We start from the raw sequence: 21,071 nt of genomic DNA on the forward strand, positions 1-21,071 counted from the left end.
TCTAAAAGGTTAAAATGCAGTAGACTAAAAGCAGATTAAAACTCGCACCAACTTTCTAAACATCTGGATAGGCATGCCCAAACAATAAAGGTTTTTAGAAGGCACCAAAAAGAGGGCAGTGAAGGGGCCTGCATGGTATCAACAGGCAGGGAGTTCCAATGGCTACATGCTGCCACATTCTAAGATCACATTCTTACACACTTTCCCCACACTTTTTGAACCAGATCGCAAAATTCAGAGAGGTGCGAATTTCAAAGACTGCCTGGCTTCACGTATTGTTTGGGTACGATGCCTGTTTTAATGCAATGCTCCACGTTTGAAAGAAGGCCCAACTATTTCCTGGTCCAGAGAATCCTGCCTCCCGCTCAAATCCCGCCCCCCTCTCTCCCCCCCTCACCTGATTGGTCAGATGAGAAGTGAGGTCTTCCGACTTGGGGTCGTAGTTGAGGCATGTGAGGCGGACATAGCCGTGGCCAAAGAAGAGCATGAAGGGGCATGTGCAGGCGATGAGGAGGTACGAGCGAACATCAAACTTTTTCCCCTCCAAGAGCAGTGGCTTATCAATATACCTGAGAAACCGGAAGGATTTGCATCTCTGTGTCAACTGAGCTTCTGAGGCTCTTCAAGTCTCGCTCATGCCAATCTGCTTAATTTTATTTTTTATGTTCTAATCTATTACATTTTATTTATTTATTTATTATTTTAAATATAAATTTCAAAATAAATCAGAGAAAGCGCATGGAAAGGGTAACATATTAACACAGCAGGCACAAGACAGCTCGATAACTATGCATCCTCATTATCTTAATATTTCCTTCCTCTGTTACAGTTTCTTTATGGGGGGGGGTTCCATGCAAAATTATTCCTTCCAGGGTTTCGGGGTGAAAAGATATCTCAAAAGGTCCGTAGTCTAAAACACAGATTTCCAAAAGAGGTGGTGGGATAACCTGGGGTGGGGCGGGTGGGTTTCAAAGTTCATCCGTTTGGTTGAATTAATTAAACTAATTGGATTTTTGAATGCATGTGCAGCTAATGGTTACTGTTTCAAACTGTATTGCATTACAGTGGTACCTCGGGTTACAAACAACGCAGATTACAAACACCTCGGGTTACAAACACTTTGGGTTACAGACTCCGCTAACCCAGAAATAGTACCTTGGGTTAAGAATTTTACCTCAGGATGAGAACAGAAATTGCGTGCTGGCAGTGCGGCGGCAGCGGGTCTCCCTATTAGCTAAAGTGGTACCTCAGGTTAAGAACGGTTTCAGATTAAGAACGGACCTCCGGAACGAATTAAGTTCATAACCAGAGGTACCACTGTATTATTATTCTTCCTTCCTGGATTGTGTGAACCAGCATAATGAATAATAAAGGTTGGGTTGGGGGCACGAGGGTTGAGTTTGTGGAACCAAGGGGGCGGTGACCTGAAAAAGTTTGGGAACCGCTGCTCTAGAATATATTGAGGACAGGAAGTGGGTATTATGATCCTTTATGCTTGTATAGCCAATAAAGGCTTTCCAGATTTGTAAGATTGGCAGAGAATAACTAGAGAAAATGGAATAGACCTCCCAGCCCAGCCCTGTGCACGGCACACAATGCTTCTGTTTTTCAAATACTGCTTGAATTGTTTTTGATAGTCATAAGTGGACTGATTAAACTAGCCGTGCAATTGTCATGCTTGCAAGGAAAGTGGGCATTAGCTGATGTTGAAAGCGGGCATTAGCTGATCTCATGTTTGTTTGATTTGATTATTCTGGCCTGAGGCATTGTGTGTGTGTGTGTGTGTGTGTGTGTGTGTGTGTATGTGTGTGTGTGTGTATGGTGCCGGATTTACATATAAGCTAAACAAGCTATAACATAGGGCCCCACTCTCTTGGGGGTCCCCAAAAAAATTAAAGGGAAAAAAACTGGATCTACATTTCCAAAATATAAGATAAAAAGCAAATAAAATAAAACCTACAGCTTAAAAATTATTTCACTATTAATATACTTCTTCTTAATTGTATTTCAGCTCAACATTTACTTTGATAAAATACATAAGTTGTTATGTGCAAATGGCTTTAGATACTTATTAGGTCCATAAATTACCATACAGTGGTACCTCGGGTTAAGTACTTAATTTGTTCCGGAGGTCCGTTCTTAACCTGAAACTGTTCTTAACCTGAAGAAACACTTTAGCTAATGGGGCCTCCTGCTGCCGCTACGCCGCCGGAGCACGATTTCTGTTCTCATCCTGAAGCAAAGTTCTTAACCTGAAGCATTATTTCTGGGTTAGCGGAGTCTGTAACCTGAAGCGTATGTAACCTGAAGCATATGTAACCCAAGGTACCACTGTATAGCATATATATTCAACACAAATAACAGCGACAATTTGTTGTTGACAAAAGACAGCTGGACATATAAAGGGCCCCATTACCTTCAGTAGCTTAGGGCCTCATCAAACCTAAATCCGACCCGTGTGTGTGCATGTGTGTGTGTGTGAATTTTTGCATTTCCACTTCTGTAGGAAGCCAGTTAGACGGGGAGGGGCACGGGCAGGTGAGTGCAGCTGCTCAGCTCTCTAACAGCTTTGGTATATAGCATTAGAGACTTATTCAGCTCACACAATGCAAAGTCTTTGGCGTGCATTTCCCCCTTTGAAGCTCTCCTTAGATGCCCAGACAGAAATAATCTCTGATCTGTCTCTCTTTCTTTCTCTCTCTCTTCACCACCTGTTAAAATGCTAATGATCTGTCTGTGCCGATGACACAAAACTTTAAGAAGAGAGAGAAAGGTACTGGAAATGAAACTAGGCCGACTGAGGAAAGGACTCTGATCATACAAACGACAGGAAGTCCTTAGACCGGGAACGCTCAAGCTCTATATGCCAGGAGAAATAAAAGGAATAAGGGGTGTGTGTGGATATCCTGCTGTTGGCCCAATGTACCCACCCGCTAAAAGGGACGCGGGTGGCGTTGTGGGTTAAGCCACTGAGCGTAGGACTTGCCAGTCAGAAGGTCGGCGGTTCGAATCCCCGCAACGGGGTGAGCTCCCGTTGCTCGGTCCCTGCTCCTGCCAACCTAGCAGTTCGAAAGCACGTCAAAGTGCAAGTAGATAAATAGGTGGGAAGGTAAACGCGTTTCCGTGCGCTGCTCTGGTTCTCCAGAAGTGGCTTAGTCATGCTGGCCACATGACCCGGAAGCTGTACGCCAGCTCCCTCGGCCAATAAAGCGAGATGAGAGCCGCAACCCCAGAGTTGGCCACGACTGGACCTAGTGGTCAGGGGTCCCTTTACCTTTACCCACCCACTAAGACTTTCCGCAGTTGCTCTTATGCAAAACGCAGAATCCTGTGCAATTGCAGAAAACGGGATGGCACTTTGTTAACACCTTCTGTTCAGACTCTGAAATTTGCACAAATACAAAAGCATTTGGGGGAGGGGAACTTGATGGTTTTTTGACACACACATCGCAAAAAAGCTCAGTGAAGACTGAGTAAGCTCAGTGGCTGTGGAATGCCGATTGAATGTTTGGAGGAGCCATAAATGGAATGGAATCTAGAACAGGAATTCTAGATGCTAGAATGGAATCTAGAACAGGAATTCTAGATGCTAGAATGGAATCTAGAACAGGAATTCTAGATGCTAGAATGGAATCTAGAACAGGAATTCTAGATGCTAGAATGGAATCTAGAACAGGAATTCTAGATGCTAGAATGGAATCTAGAACAGGAATTCTAGATGCTAGAATGGAATCTAGAACAGGAGGCCTCCAGGATGCCACACTCTGCTATCCCCCCCCCCCGGTATGTGGGGTGTTTAATGGGGAGTTTGATGCAAGTTCCGAAATTTGCAGCCCATAATGGGGGGGAAAGGGATGCTCAGGCCCAGAAGAGGTGCCACATGGCTCTTGGGATTCTCACTAGGCCACACCCCCTGTCACCAGGCCACACCCCTCCCCAGCCAAGCTTCACGTCCTCCAGAATGGCTGGGATGTGTCACGGAACTCGACAGCATCACTTGCTTTCCTGGATGGAGGGTTGAGAAGAGTGTCCTGTGTTCAGGAAGCAGCACATGTGCAAATGTTAAGATTTGCAGCAGTTGCTCCTCCCACTTTTGCCACCAGCTCCACCCACTACTGGCCTGTGGCCCCTGGAAGGTAGCCTAGTAAGAGATGCGGACGCCGGAGGTGAAAAAGGCTGCCTGTTCCTGCCGTACTGGTTGCATTCCAGGAGCTCGCATTTCTGCAAGATGACGGCCCGAGAAGGAGATTTCCCCAGCCCACCCGAGATCCCGGGCTTCCTTCACCTGAAGCGCACCGGTTAAGTTCCCCGAAGACCACCCAGCAACATCTTTCACCAGCCAGCTGGAAACTTGGGGCAGTGGGTTAGCAGAACCTCCACATCACAGCATTCTCTACCTTTGAACGATCCTCGCCGGGGGAATTTTGTAAGGCAGTTTCTTGTACATAGGATCTTCTTCGATGCTGAGGAGCTTGGCTTGCAAGCTGTTGACTTCGGATTGGTTTCTGAGGAGGAAGATCCCCCGGCCTTGGTTCGAGCTGGTGGGCTTGCAGATCCAGATCTGAGGCTCTGTGGAGAAGAGGAGAAACACAGGCAAGGTGCCTGATGGGTCTATCTGGCCCATCACGGCCTCCTGGGCTGTAGCTCAGTGGTGGAGCACCTGTCTCACATGCAGAAGGTCCCAGGTTCAATCCCCAAGGACATCTCCAGGTAGGATGGAGGATGTCCCCTTCCTGAAACTCTTGGAGAGCTACTGCCAGTCAGTGCAGGCAATACTGGCTGGCTGCTCTGATTCGGCCTGTGGACCTGTGGGAATATAATGGGGAGGCGGAGAACCATGTTTGCCACCTTGAGCTCTCTGGAGAAAAGGTGGGAGATAAACGCAGCAATAAAAGGAAAGGAATTCCAACTATCCCCATTGGGAATAGTTTCCTTTATCTGGAATCTACAACCACAGCCCAATTCTGATCGAAAACTAGACAGTGCCTGAGCTAAGCAGGAGTTTGGCAGGATAGGAAAATGGTCAAATGAATTTATTTCCGCTTGGGAGGATGTGACTTAGCTCTGAAGCTCCTGACATTCACCTTCATATATTTCAAAGAATATCTCTCTCTCGTCCTTGGTATCCAGGCGGAAAGTCTCAGGGAAAAAGTCCTCCATTCTCAAAACCCTGCAAAAGCCCAGGATAAGAAGAAGGGGTTGGAACTTGCATGCTCCTCGTGAAGGGATGTGCGCCTCTCCATCTAAGGATGGGCGAACAACCTCCCAGTTTGGGTTTCTCCTTTTCCCAATATTCAGTTAAGTTCTCCATATTTCCACACCTGTTTGCCATTTGTTTAGTTACCTTGAAAGCCCTCTTGAAAACCCACCAGCGAATTTCTCCTAATACGCCCTCGTTTGTATGCAATTCTGCCTGACGTACACATTTCCACAGAGCCATTTCCCCTAATACAATGCATTTCTTTGTATGGTCTTGGCAGAAATAAAAAGGTAAAGGGACCCCTGACCGTTAGGTCCAGTTGTGGCTGACTCTGGGGTTGCGGCGCACATCTTGTTTTATTGGCCGAGGGAGCCAGCATACAGCTTCCGGGTCATGTGGCCAGCATGACTAAGCCACTTCTGGCGAAGCAGAGCAGTGCACGGAAACGGCGTTTGCCTTCCCGCCGGAGCGGTACCTATTTATCTACTTGCACTTTGACGTGCTTTCGAACTGCTAGGTTGGCAGGAGCAGGGACCGAGCAATGGGAGCACACCCCATTGTGGGTATTCGAACCGCCAACCTTCTGATCGGCAAGTCCTAGGCTCTGTGGTTTAACCCACAGCGCCACCTGCATCTGCAATCAAATGCATGGTTTACCCTAGTCTGTGCACCTTTTGCACACATTGCTTGGGTTGAGAGCTGCACTGCAGAATTCAAGGAAGACTTCGAAGGATTGCTGTGTTTCGGTTTCCGTATTGTTACGTTCTGTATTTTTAATAGATATACTGCAAACTGGCCTGTGAGCCTCGGACGAAGGGCAGTATATAAAGTTAATTAATAAAAATAATATAAATAGGTTTGCTTTTAAATGGAAACTGAATCCAGTTTATTCCACACACCCTACCCCAACACTGTCGAAACACTGGGTCCATATTTCTAGAAGGTGTGTTTGCCAGGCAGCCCCACTGCTGACATGCCCCCCCCCCCCAGTGTGGAAATTGGACAACTTTCCTCTTCAGCCAAGGCAGTTCATAAACCTCCATACCCTCAGCTGTGTGTCACATGATTCCTCATGATGCGATCCCAACCAATCAGCGAACACAATGATGCCACAAAGCCAAATAGCTCCAGATTTGAAACCCTGTCACACGCTGACATCTGGATTTGAGGTTTTGAATGTCGGCACAGACTACATTCTGTTCTGGAAAGTTGGCTACGGCTGGGGGATGTTTTTTGCAGGGTGCGTGGGAGAGGCAGTTAGATTATACCTACTTCCCATAGTCTATTTTTCTTTTACTAAACTTTGTCCCTGAGGCGTCTCCTGGCCTCCTAAAGCAAACATCACCCATTACTGGGAATACAGCTACCAAGAAGCAAGAGAGGATTTTGAAGCCTGTGTAATTTTTGCAAATTCTATGCATATTTTCACCTTCTTTTGCATATTGTTGCGATGTTTGCTTTTGCTGCACTTAATAATTCACTACAGCTGCACCATATGCTCCCCAGTGAATAGTTTTGGCATCAAAAAGGAGCTGTTAAAGGAACAACCCTCCCCCAAGAACCCCCACTACCAATCAAGTCATCTTCCTTTTTATGCCCAATGATAAATGCCACTCTGCTGCCCCCTCTACATGCCCCTCATCTGCCCAAGGGCCACAGTCCTTTCTAGGCAAGATTCTGGGGGTCGCATTACAGTGGTGGGCAGAGTCAGATGAAAAATGAGTGGGGCAAGCCATGTCAATGTTATCTTTGTATGGTAGGCTACACATGCATACCAACACCCTTCTCTAGCCTCCAACCAGCTGAGAAAGAAGCATTATGTGGGTTCGAGGACAAATTCCAGCCAGGCAAAAACACTCAAGGAGATTGTGAATCAGGCCCAGCGAGGGGCGTGGTTTGGCGAGAGGAAGGCGTGGCCTGTGGAACATCCCAAGGGCCCGATTAGAGAGGGCTAGAGGGCCACGTGTGGCCCCTCTGAGCTCGAGACCCTTCCCCTTTGAACAACATAAGGCGCAGGGAAGCTGTGCTTAAGAGTTTAGGGCTCACTTTGTGGTCCTGCTGATCTTCTTCATCACCCGTTCATACTCCCTCAAGTTCATCAAAAGGCCGATCTTGGTAGTGAGGATCTTGTTGTTAGAGATCTGGTAAAGAAGCTGCTCTCCTGCAAAGGGAGGAATAGCGAGAGCCAGGGTGGAGCATGAAGGCTGGGTCAACCTCTCTCACACGCAACACATCCTTTATTGATAACCTTTGGGCCAAGCCCAACAACAAGGGTGCAGAGAGCCTGCCGACTCCAGCTGCTGCTGGACTGCAGGGGTGCCAATGAGAATAAAATATTGTGGGGGCCAGGTAAGCCCCGCCCCGCATAATCGATCACATGACATGGTGCACACACACCATTTGAATGGGAATGCTCATCAGCTTTTCTGCATTGTAGGGAGTTAGACTCTATGGTGCTCATGGTTCCATTTCAACTCTATGATTCTCTGAAGAACAGCACCCATCAGGCTGTAGCTAATGGTAGTCAGTAGACCCACTGATATGAATAGACCTCAGTTAGTCATGTCCATGGATTTCAATGGGTTTGAAAATCATCCCTGACCACTCGTCCTGTTGGCTGTGGTTGATGGAGGTTCAGCAACATCTGCCGAGCCTCAGGTTCTCCACTCCCGTGCCCTAAGACCACTAGGGAAAAGTTCTTTTTGGTGGTGGCTCCCCCAGGCCTCCTTACCTTCTCTGAAGTTGAAATAGGTATCCCGGCACTTAGTCTCACACCACTTCAGGATGTAATCATCCCTCCGGTTGTCATAGATACGCTGCCAGCCTTTGTTCTTGCAGAAGGCGTTCAATCTGCTCAGAGGAAGGAGAGAAAACAATGAGGTCCAGCAACTTGTTGGGTTTTTTTAAAATAAAGAACGGCAGCAGCCCTTGCCTTCACCCTCAGAAGAGTCTGGCTACTGGATCAGGCCAAAGGCCCATCTAGTCCAGCCTGCTGTTCTCACAGGGGCCAATCATCTGATGGCTGCAGGAAGCTGGGGATGAAGGAATCAGCCCTCCTTCACTCATAAGAACATCAGAAGAGCCATTCCCTGGGGGATTCCCTGGTCCTGAATGGGGTAACTGTGTCCCTGAAGGACCAGGTGCGCAGCCTGGGAGTCATTTTGGACTCACAGCTGTCCATGGAGGCGCAGGTTAATTCTGTGTCCAGGGCAGCTGTCTACCAGCTCCACCTGGTACGCAGGCTAAGACCCTACCTGCCCACAGACTGTCTCACCAGAGTGGTGCATGCTCTAGTTATCTCCCGCTTGGACTACTGCAACACACTCTACGTGGGGCTACCGTTGAAGGTGACCCGGAAACTGCAATTAATCCAGAATGCGGCAGCTAGACTGGTGACTGGGAGTGGCCGCCGGGACCACATAACACTGGTTCTGAGAGATCTGCATTGGCTCCCAGTACGTTTCCAAGCACATTTCAAAGTATTGGTGCTGACCTTTAAAGCCCTAAACAGCCTCAGTCCTGTATACCTGAAGGAGCGTCTCCACCCCCATCGTTCAGCCCGGACACTGAGATCCAGCGCTGAGGGCCTTCTGGCGGTTCCCTCATTGCGAGAAGTGAGTTTACAGGGAACCAGACAGAGGACCTTCTCGGTAGTGGCGCCTGCCCTGTGGAACACCCTCCCTTCAGATGTGAAGGAAATAAGTAGCTATCCTATCTTTAAAAGACATCTGAAGGCAGCCCTGTTCAGGGAAGTTTTACAATATTTAAGGCTGTATTGTTTTTAATACTTGATTGGGGGCCGCCCAGAGTGGCTGGGGAAACTCAGCCAGAGGGTGGGGTATAAATAATAATTTATTTATTTTATTATTATTATTATTATTATTATTATTATTATTATTATTATTATAATATTCCCCAGGATAACCAATAGGGAGACAGCCAGGACTGACATCACTTGTGACTTCAATCACGAAGCTGAAGAGGTTGCTTCTCCCTCCTCCCTCCTCTTCCTCTTTCCTTGTGTGCTGTGTCTGTCTTACACTGTGAGTAGAGGCCCTGAGGACTAAAGGGTAGCATAGAAATGCTGTCAATAAGGAAATACAAGACTCTGGGGAGCCACAGGAAGAAGCACCCATGACGGAGGGGCAATTCTTTCTGCAGGCGTCCTTACATATCGATTCCGTTTGCTCCTCCAATATAATAAAAAGGCCCCAGGTTGGGAGGCTCCTCTGGCTTCTTCTCCTCTGGGTGATTCATTCGGGGCGATGCTTTGGGAACGCCTTTCTGCCCTTTGGGTTTGGTTTCGTTTGCCAGCTCCCCTTCAGCTAAGTTGGAATTGCCTGGAACCAAGAGAGAAAAGCATGGGGGAGTCAGGTGGCTCCAGGAAGCCCACAGGCGGGGCATGAAGGCAACAGCCCACCCTCGCTGTCATGCATACAACCCTCAGAAGGACCTGGCTGGATCAGGCCAGCATCCTGTTCTCACAGTGGCCAACCAGATGCTTCTTATGGGAAGCCCAAAATCTGGTCCTGAGCACAACACTCCCCGTTGGTGATTCCTGGCAACTGGGATTCAGGGGCCTCCTGCCTCCAGCTGTTGTGGATGGGCCACCGAAAGCTTGATGGGCCTGGTGTGACTTTGCCAACCCTGCTCTAAAGCACCGTATTTTTCGCTCCGTAAGACACACCTGACCATAAGACGCACCTAGTTTTTAGAGGTGGAAAACAAGAAAAAAAATATTCTGAACGAAAGAGTGGATGTATGATTTTTGTGGTTCATGCTGTGGCCACAGACATGTTATGTGATTTGACGGTGAGTTTGGGTTAGCCCAATGCAAAAATCCTGAGGATCCATGGGGATCCGTGCTTTGTAACCACGATTTTGCGCCATTGTGGCCCCACAAAACAATGGATGTGTGGGGTTTTTTGGTGCAGGCTGTAGCCATGGACATGCTATGTGATCTGATGGTAAATTAGGGGTAACCCAATGCAAAAATCCTGAGGATCCATGTGCTTTTACCTCCCCCCTCCCAGGCAGCCTACTTTATCGCTAGCATCCCTTATCTCCCTCCTGATCGCTTGCCGATCAGCTACTCAGTGGCTTCCTTTCAACACCCCCTTCCCTCTTGTTTGCCTTAGCGTCTTTTCCTTAGCTGGAGCAGTTTTTTGCTCCTCCTTTTTTTCTAATTTCTCTCCTCATTGCTTGTTTTAGTATTCCTGTCTCCTCTCCTTGCAAGTTCGCTGTTTTTACTCCCCCCCCCCACTCCTCCGGCAGCCTCCTTTACCCGCAGCCTTATCTCCCACCTAATCGCTTGCCGATCAGCTGCTCAGCAACTTTGTTTCAACACCCGCTTCCATCTTTCTAAAAAAACCCACCACAATCTGTTTTTTGCCCTTAGGCAATTTGGCTCCAGGGACCACGCATTTGCCCCATAAGACGCAGAGGCATTTCCCCTACTTTTTAGGAGTAAAAAGTGCGTCATATGGAGCAAAAAATACGGTATGTGCTCCCTGCCAGAAGAGACCCTTTCCCCAGATACGCTTGCTTTGACGCCCATGTTCACAGGTCTCCGCTGAGCTGTTCAAAGTTCACAAAGCGTTCAAGGAAGGCAGAGTCAGGGTGTAGCATCGTGCCAATTAATTTGGGGAGCGGGTCGGTGCAACTGTGCGACGCCCAGGATGAGAGTCGGCTCCATCAGGTCGGAACTAATTGGCCATTGCCTCTTTGAAGGCCTCCCATTCTCATGCTCGAGTCCTTTGTGAGAGCAACCCCAGCTTCGCTTTACACATGCAGGCAGCCAGATATGGGTCTGGGTTTGGGGACAGTGTGGGTCGGGGAGGAGTGGAGCAGGGAGGGCACACTGGGGGAAGCAAGAGGGTGCCTACTGCTTTGCTTCTCTGGCTGCAAGTCTTTGTCAGTTTGGCTTTCAAACATGCTCATGAATTTCTCCCTTGTACTTGCGACACACTTGGAATCTGCAGAGGAAGAGGAGAGAAAAAGCCATTGGGCCCTGAACCAATACAGTGGTACCTCGGGTTACATACACTTCAGGTAACATATGCTTCAGGTTACATACTCTTCTAACCCAGAAATAGTACCTCAGGTTAAGAACTTTGCTTCAGGATGAGAACAGAAATCGTGCTCCGGGTACTATTTTTACCTCAGGATGAGAACAGAAATCACGCGGCAGCAGCAGGAGGCCCCATTAGCTAAAGTGGTGCTTCAGGTTAAGAACAGTTTCAGGTTAAGTACAGATCTCCGGAGCGAATTAAGTACTTAACCCGAGGTACCACTGTACTAATAATACCAATACTGACCACAATACTCAAAGATAAATGGTTTTGCGAAAAGACCCATCTCCCCCAACGTTTGCCTTCTAAATTCTGGGGGAGGATTCTGAGGGACGTGGCAGTGGGCTCTTCGTGGTCATTCATATTTTGTGCCTTTTCATTTGGAATTGCTTCAAATCAACATTTCCTCCGTGGTGGCTACACTACTGTTTCTTCAGCACAGCCACACCCACCCTGTATATTTAAAGCACCATAGAATTAGCTGTAGAGCAGGAAGGGACCCCAAGGGCCATCTAGACCAACCCCCCTGCAAGGCACGAAACACAGCGAAAAAATCCCTGACAGAGGGCTATTCAATCTCTGTTTTTATTTTTGGAAAAACATTCAGCATGCAAAGCAAGTGCCCTACCACTGAACTAAGATGTAGGAAGCTGGATTATATGGAGTGAAACTATTGGTTCATCTAGTTTACGATTGTCTACTCTGATTGACAGTGGCTTTCCAGGGTTTCAGATAAAGTTCTCTCCCGGCCGTACCTAGAGAGGCCGGGGATTGAACCTGAGACCTTCTGCATGCTCCTCAACTGAGCCGCGGCCCTGCCACTAAGGGAAGAGCTTGTTTTTCAGAGAGAGAAAGGGACCGCACACCTTTCTGCCCATTAGCTCGCTCATTGAGTCGACCAGCACCTGATCTGCCAGAGCATTTTGAGAGGCAGAGCGGCCAATTTGCTGCCAATAATGAACAGGAGGCGCCCAAGCCAAGTTATTTAATGAGACACGGCCAGCTTCCAAATCGAGGGCAGCACCAGAAACGCGAGTGGGTGGATTCAATAAAGTTCAGAGAAAGGAGGACAGAATTCTTTGCTAAGTCCTGGAAACCAGGTTGAAAATCTGGGTCACAACTTTCCCCTAGGAACAAAGGAAGCCGCTTTTTACCATTGGTCCATTGAGCTCAGTATTGTCTACACTGACCGGCAGCAGCTCTCCAGGGTTTCAGGCAGGGGATAATCCCAGTCCTACCTGGAGTTGCTTTTAAGTATTGAACCTGGGACGTCTTGAATGCAAATCTCTGCCGCTAAGCTGTGGCCGTTCCCCAAAAGAAATGCACCCATTGAAGCTTCTGCTTTGAACTTTTGTAATTATCCTGCACTTTCCACTCGGTCTGTTCATGAAATGCAGCCCGAGATCAGAGGTGGTGGTGGTGGGGAGTAATTTAGTTTAGTTTGCATATTAACACCCCCCTACCTAATTTGCGGGGACACGGGTGGCGCTGTGGGTTAAACCACAGAGCCTAGGACTTGCCGATAGAGAAGGTTGGCGGTTCAAATCCCCACGACGGGGTGAGCTCCCATTGCTTGATCCCTGCTCCTGCCAACCTAGCAGTTCTAAAGCACATCAAAGTGCAAGTAGATAAATAGGTACCGCTCCGGCGGGAAGGTAAACGGCGTTTCCATGCACTGCTCCGCTTTGCTAGAAGCGGCTTAGTCATGCTGGCCACATGACCCGGAAGCTGTACGCCGGCTCCCTCGGCCAATAAAGCGAGATGAGTGCCGCAACCCCTGAGTCGGCCACGACTGGACCTAATGGTCAGGGGTCCCTTTACTTTTACCTTTACCTAATTTGCATTTCGGAAATTCGGACAATCGGTCCATCTAGCTCATCGCCACACTTTTCTGAATTTTGCAAGGCAGTTCTCCAGCCACAAAATGTGGACCAAAAATTTATGCATTGAGGAAAGGTGTCCATAAGAATGCAATTATGAGTGAAAACAAACAAAAATGTATTATATTAGGGAAATTGCTTGCAAAAAAGAGAAAGACAGACATATCAGGCAAATTTGAATAGAGAACTGTGTATATTAAGGGGAATGTACACTGATAAATTTCCGTGGGGATCATTTTTTGAAAAAGAAATATGGCAACTGAAATTGACACTTTTGTCCTTTTCTACCTGAGACTCGTAAAAACTGGCTTGGTTTGTCTGTGGACATTCACAGTCCAGGAATACTTGGCTGTCCATGTGGAAACCTTTGACTTCTCATAGTTAATAGTTAGATATTCATTTCTACCATAATCTGCAAATCCAATAAGCAGCTGTCTTAAGCCTCAGATGGATTTCCGAGATCAAAATGCCATTGCTTGGGCAGGAGGTATGCCTGGCTCCAGCCTTGTCATTATTTATGAGCAAGCCCAAGGAGATTTTGTTTTGTTTTCCTGGGCATCTGGGCAGCATCACTGATACGATTGTACTGCTAAATCTGTTTTTAATACGTCCATGTGATTTTATGACCGCATTCTTTACTTGCTTGAAAATTGCTTTGGGAGTTGGGTGGGTTTTATTTATTTTTGGTAATGGGAAGCGATACATAAATTCAAGAATCCCACTCGATAAACCTCACCTAACAAAATGGAAACTTTAGCGGTGCTTTGCTTACGCGGGCGAAAAGGTACTCAGCCCAAAGTTATGGCACAATCAGCCAAGCACTGAGTAGAACTCATTTGGATAACACAGCTTTCCACTGCCTGCTATTAGTATTAGGTTTTTTTTTAAAAAAAATTGTTCATTTATTATTATTTTATTATTGGTTTTTTTGAGTTGGGGTTATTGGGTTGTTTTTATTTTGATTATATATTTTGTGGTTTTATATTTTGATTTTTGTTCTGTGAACCGCCCTGAGACCTCCGGCTATAGGGTGGTATATAAATTCAAATTCAAATTCAAATTCAAATTCAAATTCAAATTCAAATTCAAATTCAAATTCAAATTCAAATTCAAATTATTATTATTATTATTATTATTCCATGCTTCATTGGAAGATCTCAGAGGAGTTCACAAGATACAGCATAGAAGCACAAAATAGTTAAAAATGAAAACAAAACGATAAACCTCTCCCACAAACACATTATTCTAATAGTAGTGCATGGGCTGCCATCCCCTGTCTTTGCTCCACCCTCCAAACTTAGACTTCAAATAAGTTTTCTTTTGCTAATAGAAGACTTTTTTCCAAGCCCAGTTGCAGCATGCGGGTAATTTGAGGTGTGTTGGAGCAAGTGTGGAGCTGGCCCGTTGTGGGTGAATGGAGCCCTCTCCCACCAACCTCCACCTGCCTTCATGCAACCAGCCCTGCCCATTCATCTTCTGCCTCCCTTTGGCCCTTGCAGAACTCAGCGGGGAGGGACCATCAGTCGGCGCCACCTGCCATTGGCTCCGGCCCTGCCTGTCATGGGCCCTGGCTCCGCCTACTCTGGGCTCCCCTTCCGCCCTACCAGCCATCACAGGCCCATCTCAGGTTGGTGCGAGAGGCGGTCTCTTTGCTCACCTCTTTGCCTATTGGACGGGGCGCTTTTAACCCTCCGCCTGCCATTTCCCAGGCGTCTTCCCGCCGCGGCTCTCCCCTTGCGGGCCTCACCTGCTTCGGTGTAGTACGGATACCAACGGAAGCCTAAGCTGATGGCGGCTGCTCTTTCACTGGCATCCAAAGGCCTTTCATCCATCCATCCTACATAAGCCAGAGCAATTTGGTCAGAACCGGGAGGGCGCTGGCTCTTGTTTCGAAAGCCAACGCGGCTGAGTGGTTAAAGTGCCAGCCTAGGATGTAGTAGAGACCAGGGCTCAAATTCCCAGCTCCTCAATAACTTTAGGCTGGTCTGTGGTGGGAATAAGGGGGCTCCTAACAGCTCTCAGCACACCTAGCAAACTACAACTCCCAGGATTCTGTGGGGGAAGCCATGATACTGCTTTACGTGTACAGTGCCGATGGGCCCCGGGATAAATATCTCCGCATACAGCTCTCTCTTTTACGTAATTCCTCCAGTGCCTTGAAGAACAGTTGAATGGAAAGATGCGCAGATCACAAAGTTCCTCTGATGGGCATTCTTATGGTTCAGTCAACCTTTACAAGGGACCAAGCTTTTAATGTGGTGGGCCTTTTCTTGTGGAACTGCCTGCCAATGGAGGTTCAGCAAGATTCATTCCTGCCTTCTTTTGGATGCCTCTGAAAAATTGTGTTATTCAGTCACCTTTGATGCGTGAATTTCATTTTACCGGCTAGTATTTATCAATGCTTTTAATGGATGTTTATCAGAATGGAACTGTTTATGTGGTATATAGCCTTGCGCACGCTCTCTCTCTCTCTCTCTGTGTTGTTGTTGTTGTTTATATATAAAAAGTGTGGTCTATAAGAATTTCAATAAATAAAATTAAAGTGGAGCAGTGATGCCATTGGGCTTCTGGCAGGGGTTCCCAGGATAAAGATAAGCACAAAATGTAATATAACCTCACTTTGTGGCCAATTTCAAAAATTGAATGGATGGAGGCACAAGCTCTTTCAATGCAAGGTGATGAATTCCATGTTGCTAGTTGTTTTAAAGCAGAAAATGGCCGGCTCCCTCTAGCAGCAGATTTTACCTATCAGGGATCCTGTAGTGAGGATCTTACCAATCAGGGATACTCTCGCAGCAGATTTTACCTGCGAAGGGACACTGTAATAGGGACTTCCTGCATTGGCTAAATGGGATTGGCCTAAATAGCCTCTGAGATCCTTTCTGATGACTCATTGAAGAGTTCGGCACTTTGAGCTGCTCCTTCCCTGCACATCAGCTCATTTAATTATTTAATCAAAGCTCTTGAGCCAAACGTCGCCTGGCCAAGGGAGAATCTCCACTCGAGGCTCATTAGTTCTTTCAACTGCCTCTCGCCGCTTAATGAAGAGGTGATTTCTGTGTTCAAGAGCAAAGCTGTGTCTTCAAGAAGCAAAGGCTCGTGGAAAATTAAAGAATTCTTTTTTTAAAAAAATCCTCTTGGGGCAGCTTCCTCCAAAGCGGAAATGGTCTTGTCATACAACTATCCCTTTGCAGGGCCCGGCTCTACCATTAGGCGAGTGCAGAGGCCACTTCAGGTGGTTGATTTTGGGTGTCAGGAGCGGTTGCCTAATTTATTGCTGCATTTGTGAGGGAGAAGTGCTTGTGGGATTTTCTGCCTGGGGTCCCCCAACCTCCAAAACTGAGGTGCATGTGTGGCCCCTCCACCCCTTGCCCTTCCGATCCCACTGGGAGGGCAGCCAGAGGTGGGTGGGAGTGGGGTGTCAAGGTGGTTTCTGTTGGGATCTGGGGCTGTGGGGCTGACCTGAGAAGCACGTTGGTCTTCGAAGTGTCAAGAGAGGCGGGAAGCTGTAGAGCTTCTTCTTGCAGACCTTTTGTGAAAGGGGAGTCGGTGTTGAGGCTCCTTCCCGCTCTGAAGCCATATCCTCTAGAAGCTGACTCGCACGCAGATCATAATGGGGAGGCTGTGATGTCACCTGTTGACTCAGGTGCCCTGCCCTATCCAGAACTCTCCCCTGGCTGGCCAAGCGAGGAGGGGGTGTGACTGGGAACCTGGCTCTGCTTCCATCCTGTGAAAAGCCACTGCCAGCCAGAGTGGGCAGTAATAAGATAGCTGAGCCCTCTGCGTAAGGCAGCTTCCTTCAGTGGGCAGAGCACCTGCCTGGCATGCAGAAAGTCCCAGGTTTAATCCCCAGGTAGTGCTGTCCCCTGTCAGAAACCCTGGACAGTCGCTGCCGGTCAGTGTTGACAATACTGAGGGAGATGGGCCATGGGCCTGAATCCACAATTTGTTGATTTAATATGGGTTGCAGTCAATTAAGTCCTACTCTGAGTGCACCAGTTGGAATTAAGTTAATCATGTGCACAGGCTCTCTAGCCACTTTGGGCAGCTTCCAGTAGGATATTAAAAACACAGTAAAACACCAGTCATTAAAAACTTCCCTAAACAGGGCTGCCTTCAGATGTCTTCTCAAAGTCAGATAGTTGTTTATTTCCTTGACATCCACAGCGCAGGTGCCACTACCGAGAAGGCCCTCTGCCTGGTTCCCTGTAACCTCTCTTCTCGCAGGGAGGGAACCGTCAGAAGGCCCTCGGAGCTGGACCTCAGTGGCCGGGCTGAATGATGGGGGTGGAGAAGCTCCTTCAGGTATACTGGGCCAAGGCTGTTTAGAGTAAGGTTGGCATTGGGTACAAAATGGCAATGGTCATCCCCTCACCCAATCGAGAAGGATTTCCTGTTTTCACTCACCATCAATGCTGTACCTTTATGCTAAGCAGATGGCAACAGTCCTCCGCCCTCTAGGAGCTTACAGTCTAACGTTTTAACAGCCAATGGAGAGAGAGAGAGAGGAAGGACAGAAGAGGCAAGAGGGGTGGCAGTGAGGAAAATAAGTTACACCTCCCTAGGCTTCAGGCCAGGATGAAGGTTTATGCCAAAAGCACTTGGGGAGGGCGTTTTAAGAGAGCTCCATTTCCAAAATCCAATATGTCCATTGGGGATGAGTGAATCGGTCCATTTTGATTCATCTGCGTTTTGCATTTTCCCAGCCTTTAGCTCAGTTCTCTGCATCGGTTGCGATGGTTTCTCCCTGCATGAAATCTTGTATTTTGAAGCACGGCTTTTTGTGCTGATTGCACTCCTGCCTGCCTGTCCCAACGTCCACCACGGTATGCCAAACAACCCGTTCAGATTCCTTGCCCCTGCTGTGTAGCAAGCACAACAAATGTCAAAGAAAAGCCTTTATAGTTCTGCGGTTCCAGTCTATGCACTCTGCCGCTATTGACAGATCCCCTATGAAGAGAGCATTTGCCCATGTGCAGGGGGAATGCGCCTGAAGATTTACTCGGCTACTTACTGGTTTTCCAGTCTGTGAGGATTCATGAGCAGCCTTGTTCAAAGATTTAAATCTCCCAGTTGAGAAATCAACTGGATACATTTGGGTATCTGATCAACTTTTTATTAGGGAGCAGGTCACGCTACAGTTCTGAAAAGGCGGCCTGTGCAGCCTTTAGAGTGGCAATTTTAAGGAGAAAAGTTTTGTGGGGATGATCAGTGAAATTCTTCAGGGGAGCAAACTCTTATCTGATGGAATGTCTGGCTTTCATGATTATTTTAACTGCGTACTGTAATTTATTCTGTTTTATGCATTTTGGGTTTCTGCAATGGCTTTAGCCACACAAATAAATAATATTCATATTCACACTGTGTGGTGTTTTTTTTTTTTAAGTCCACATGGAAATTTGTCTGCATTTCAGTGCAAATTTCTCCTAACAGACACATTTTTCTTTGCAGTTTTGCCTAATCTGCCCAGTATTTCAAGGTATAAATATTTATATTTTCCCAGATGTTATCTTCACAAACATACACATTTTCTTACATGCTTTATCCTAGTACAGTGGTACCTCGGGTTACAAACACTTCGGGTTACAGACTCTGCTAACCCAGAAGTAGTACCTTGGGTTAAGAACTTTACCTCAGGATGGGAACAGAAATTGCATGGCGGCGGCGCAGCAGGAGGCCCCATTAGCTAAAGTGGTACCTCAGGTTAAGAGCGGTTTCAGGTTAAAAATGGACCTCCAGAACGAATTAAGTTCATAACCAGAGGTACCACTGTATATGCATTTTTGTTCCCATAGTTTGGCTGGATAAATGCACTGCAACATTCAGAGGAGTACAGATTTTGAAGGATGATTGATTCAGCTCACTTCTGGTTTCAGAAAGTGCAGGTTTGCTAGACTCTCCTTTAAATGCAAACTGAACCAAATTTCTCTCTCCCGTCTCAAATATCCTTGTGTAGACGGCAATGCTGCAATATGGCTCACCATGTGCAGCTAGTTTGATCTCCATGCAAACAGAGGTTTGCATAATGACTTAATCACTCCACTACCTATTTTCTTATTTTGCATACTTTATTAATTACTGTCTCCTCCAGGGCGTTCAGCTTATCATTATGTGACTTTCCTCCTTTGCAGATCAACATAAGTGAAAAACAGCAAAGACCGTGCTGTCATAAGCAGCTGCTTCAGTTGGACTGGTCCTGAATTTGAGGGCTGGATCCAGCTTTTACCCTGATCTGAATTTAACCCCTGATTAACCCCTGTAGTGAGGATGCCTGTGTCTCTTCGCCCCACCCCCCATTACATTCTTACACCAGTGGAGCTTTCAAGGTGTACCCAAGCAACCTGGGATGTTCTGGGGCTCCCTCAACCCAATCTTCCCGAATTCTGGCTTGACTCAAATCAGTCTGATTTGGTTCAGGATCCAGGATTCGACCAGATCTGGTACATAGTAACCTCCCTGGGACTTGTGGGTATAGGACAGTAAACAAATTTAAATATTAATATCAGCAACAACAACAACACAACATAGTCCCACTAAATTGCTTTTTAACCCTGCACTGTGATAATCAGAGGAAGCAGAATATGTTATACCCAAGATGTGTTTTATAAAAAAAAAACGACCAGAGCCCTAATTAAACACCAGCCTCGCCTTCAGATTGATTCAGAACTGAGTCTGGGTTGGGCTGGGTGGTCCCTGGTCCAGCTCAGGTCCCAGTGATTTGGGGATCACTGATCAGGAACTGGATCAGGTCTGTTGTACATGCGCAGCCCTAGAATTTATATTCCACTCATATAAGGGGTATAACATTAACTTGGCAAAGTTTGTTTAGGTTGTTTGTTATACTAACCCCAGAATACCCAAATGTGTATCGTGTGTGTGTGTGTAATTTTCATTTTCATTTAATTACATAGTTTTCTCTCTGTATATCTCTCTGTTAATACACTATTGAATTTTTACTTTTAAAGGGAATATCATACTCAGCTCTTCAGCCAAAACGGCTTACAGATTTATTTATTTTTAACCTACAGTCCTTGCGTTCAGGTTTACAATCTAAGAAGGCATGACACATAAGGAAGACGGGAAGAGGAGGGCAGAGGAAAACGAGCGAATACATGAGAAGGACACATGGGACTAACTGCATATCCTTGATGCAAACACAACAGCCATGTCTGAATAACTGCTGTGGGCTGATTTTTTAAACACCTCTCTCTTTTTTTGCTTCTTTTCTCACACACCCCTCCACCTCCATTGCTGCTCTTGGTTCCTCCTCCCCCCCCCCCCCACGGCAGTGGCGGTTAAGAGCCATTTTGAGACACTTCATCCTGAAAGCCTGGCTCAAGAGATACACACATCAGTGACAGGAGGCGCGAGAGGGGAAGGAGCTCCCGTTCCGTTGAAACACGTCCCCGTCTCTGCCTAATACGGGGAGGCTCCGTAATTACAAACATAAGGAGATCAAAGAGGGCTGTCCCCCGGGATTCTTCCCTTTCAAGATTAAAGACGCACTTTCAGGCTCGCTGTATATATTTTGACACACATTATTAAAGCATAAGCCCCCAACCTTTCTCCCTCCCAGACTTTGCATTTGTAATCCCCCCCCCCCTTTCCACCTCTCTTGGTGGCTAATTATTACCACAATCCTCCCCGCCCCCTCCGCCATGTATTCAAAGTATTAATTTGGGTTTTAAAAATACCAGCTGCTGGTTGTGTTGTTGGGCATGTACCGTTCTGGCTTTTATCTTCCGTTGTGGCGAAAGAGGAAAGCAAGCACTGAGTTCAGGTGCTAGACTGTACAGTAAAGAGCAATGACTTTCCTTAGACTCGTCCTCTCTTGAAATGTCTCCCTAAAAATTAGACATTAAGACTATCTACCAAATTTAACATCCTGTGCTCAAACTGGAGATGCAACGCTAAACATGA

General features: G+C 47.0%; 1 protein-coding gene and 1 long non-coding RNA gene across 5 annotated transcripts in view; one reads left to right on the plus strand and one right to left on the minus strand.

Moving 5' to 3' along the window:
• Positions 1–21,071, minus strand: part of TTLL10 (tubulin tyrosine ligase like 10) — a 210,413-nt gene that overhangs the window by 12,562 nt on the left and 176,780 nt on the right. For 3 of the 4 annotated variants that reach the window (XM_079986813.1, XM_079986812.1, XM_079986814.1), the window contains 7 exons: positions 11,086–11,175; positions 9,372–9,540; positions 7,932–8,050; positions 7,247–7,361; positions 5,085–5,170; positions 4,398–4,569; positions 398–569 (listed from right to left, as the gene is read on the minus strand). In XM_079986813.1, the coding sequence (XP_079842939.1) occupies positions 398–569; positions 4,398–4,569; positions 5,085–5,170; positions 7,247–7,361; positions 7,932–8,050; positions 9,372–9,540; positions 11,086–11,175 (923 nt within the window). Of the gene's footprint in view, positions 1–397; positions 570–4,397; positions 4,570–5,084; positions 5,171–7,246; positions 7,362–7,931; positions 8,051–9,371; positions 9,541–11,085; positions 11,176–14,898; positions 14,989–16,613; positions 16,768–21,071 lie in introns of those variants that run through there. The other variant, XM_079986815.1, reaches the window with a different exon arrangement.
• LOC307222246 lies at positions 16,782–20,971 on the plus strand. Its single transcript, XR_013841672.1, has 2 exons — positions 16,782–16,935; positions 19,283–20,971. It is a non-coding gene; the product is annotated as an uncharacterized lncRNA (long non-coding RNA).

The sequence above is a fragment of the Podarcis cretensis genome (genome assembly GCF_951804945.1).
Source record: "Podarcis cretensis genome assembly, chromosome: 8".
Classification (NCBI taxonomy): Eukaryota; Metazoa; Chordata; class Lepidosauria; order Squamata; family Lacertidae; genus Podarcis; species Podarcis cretensis.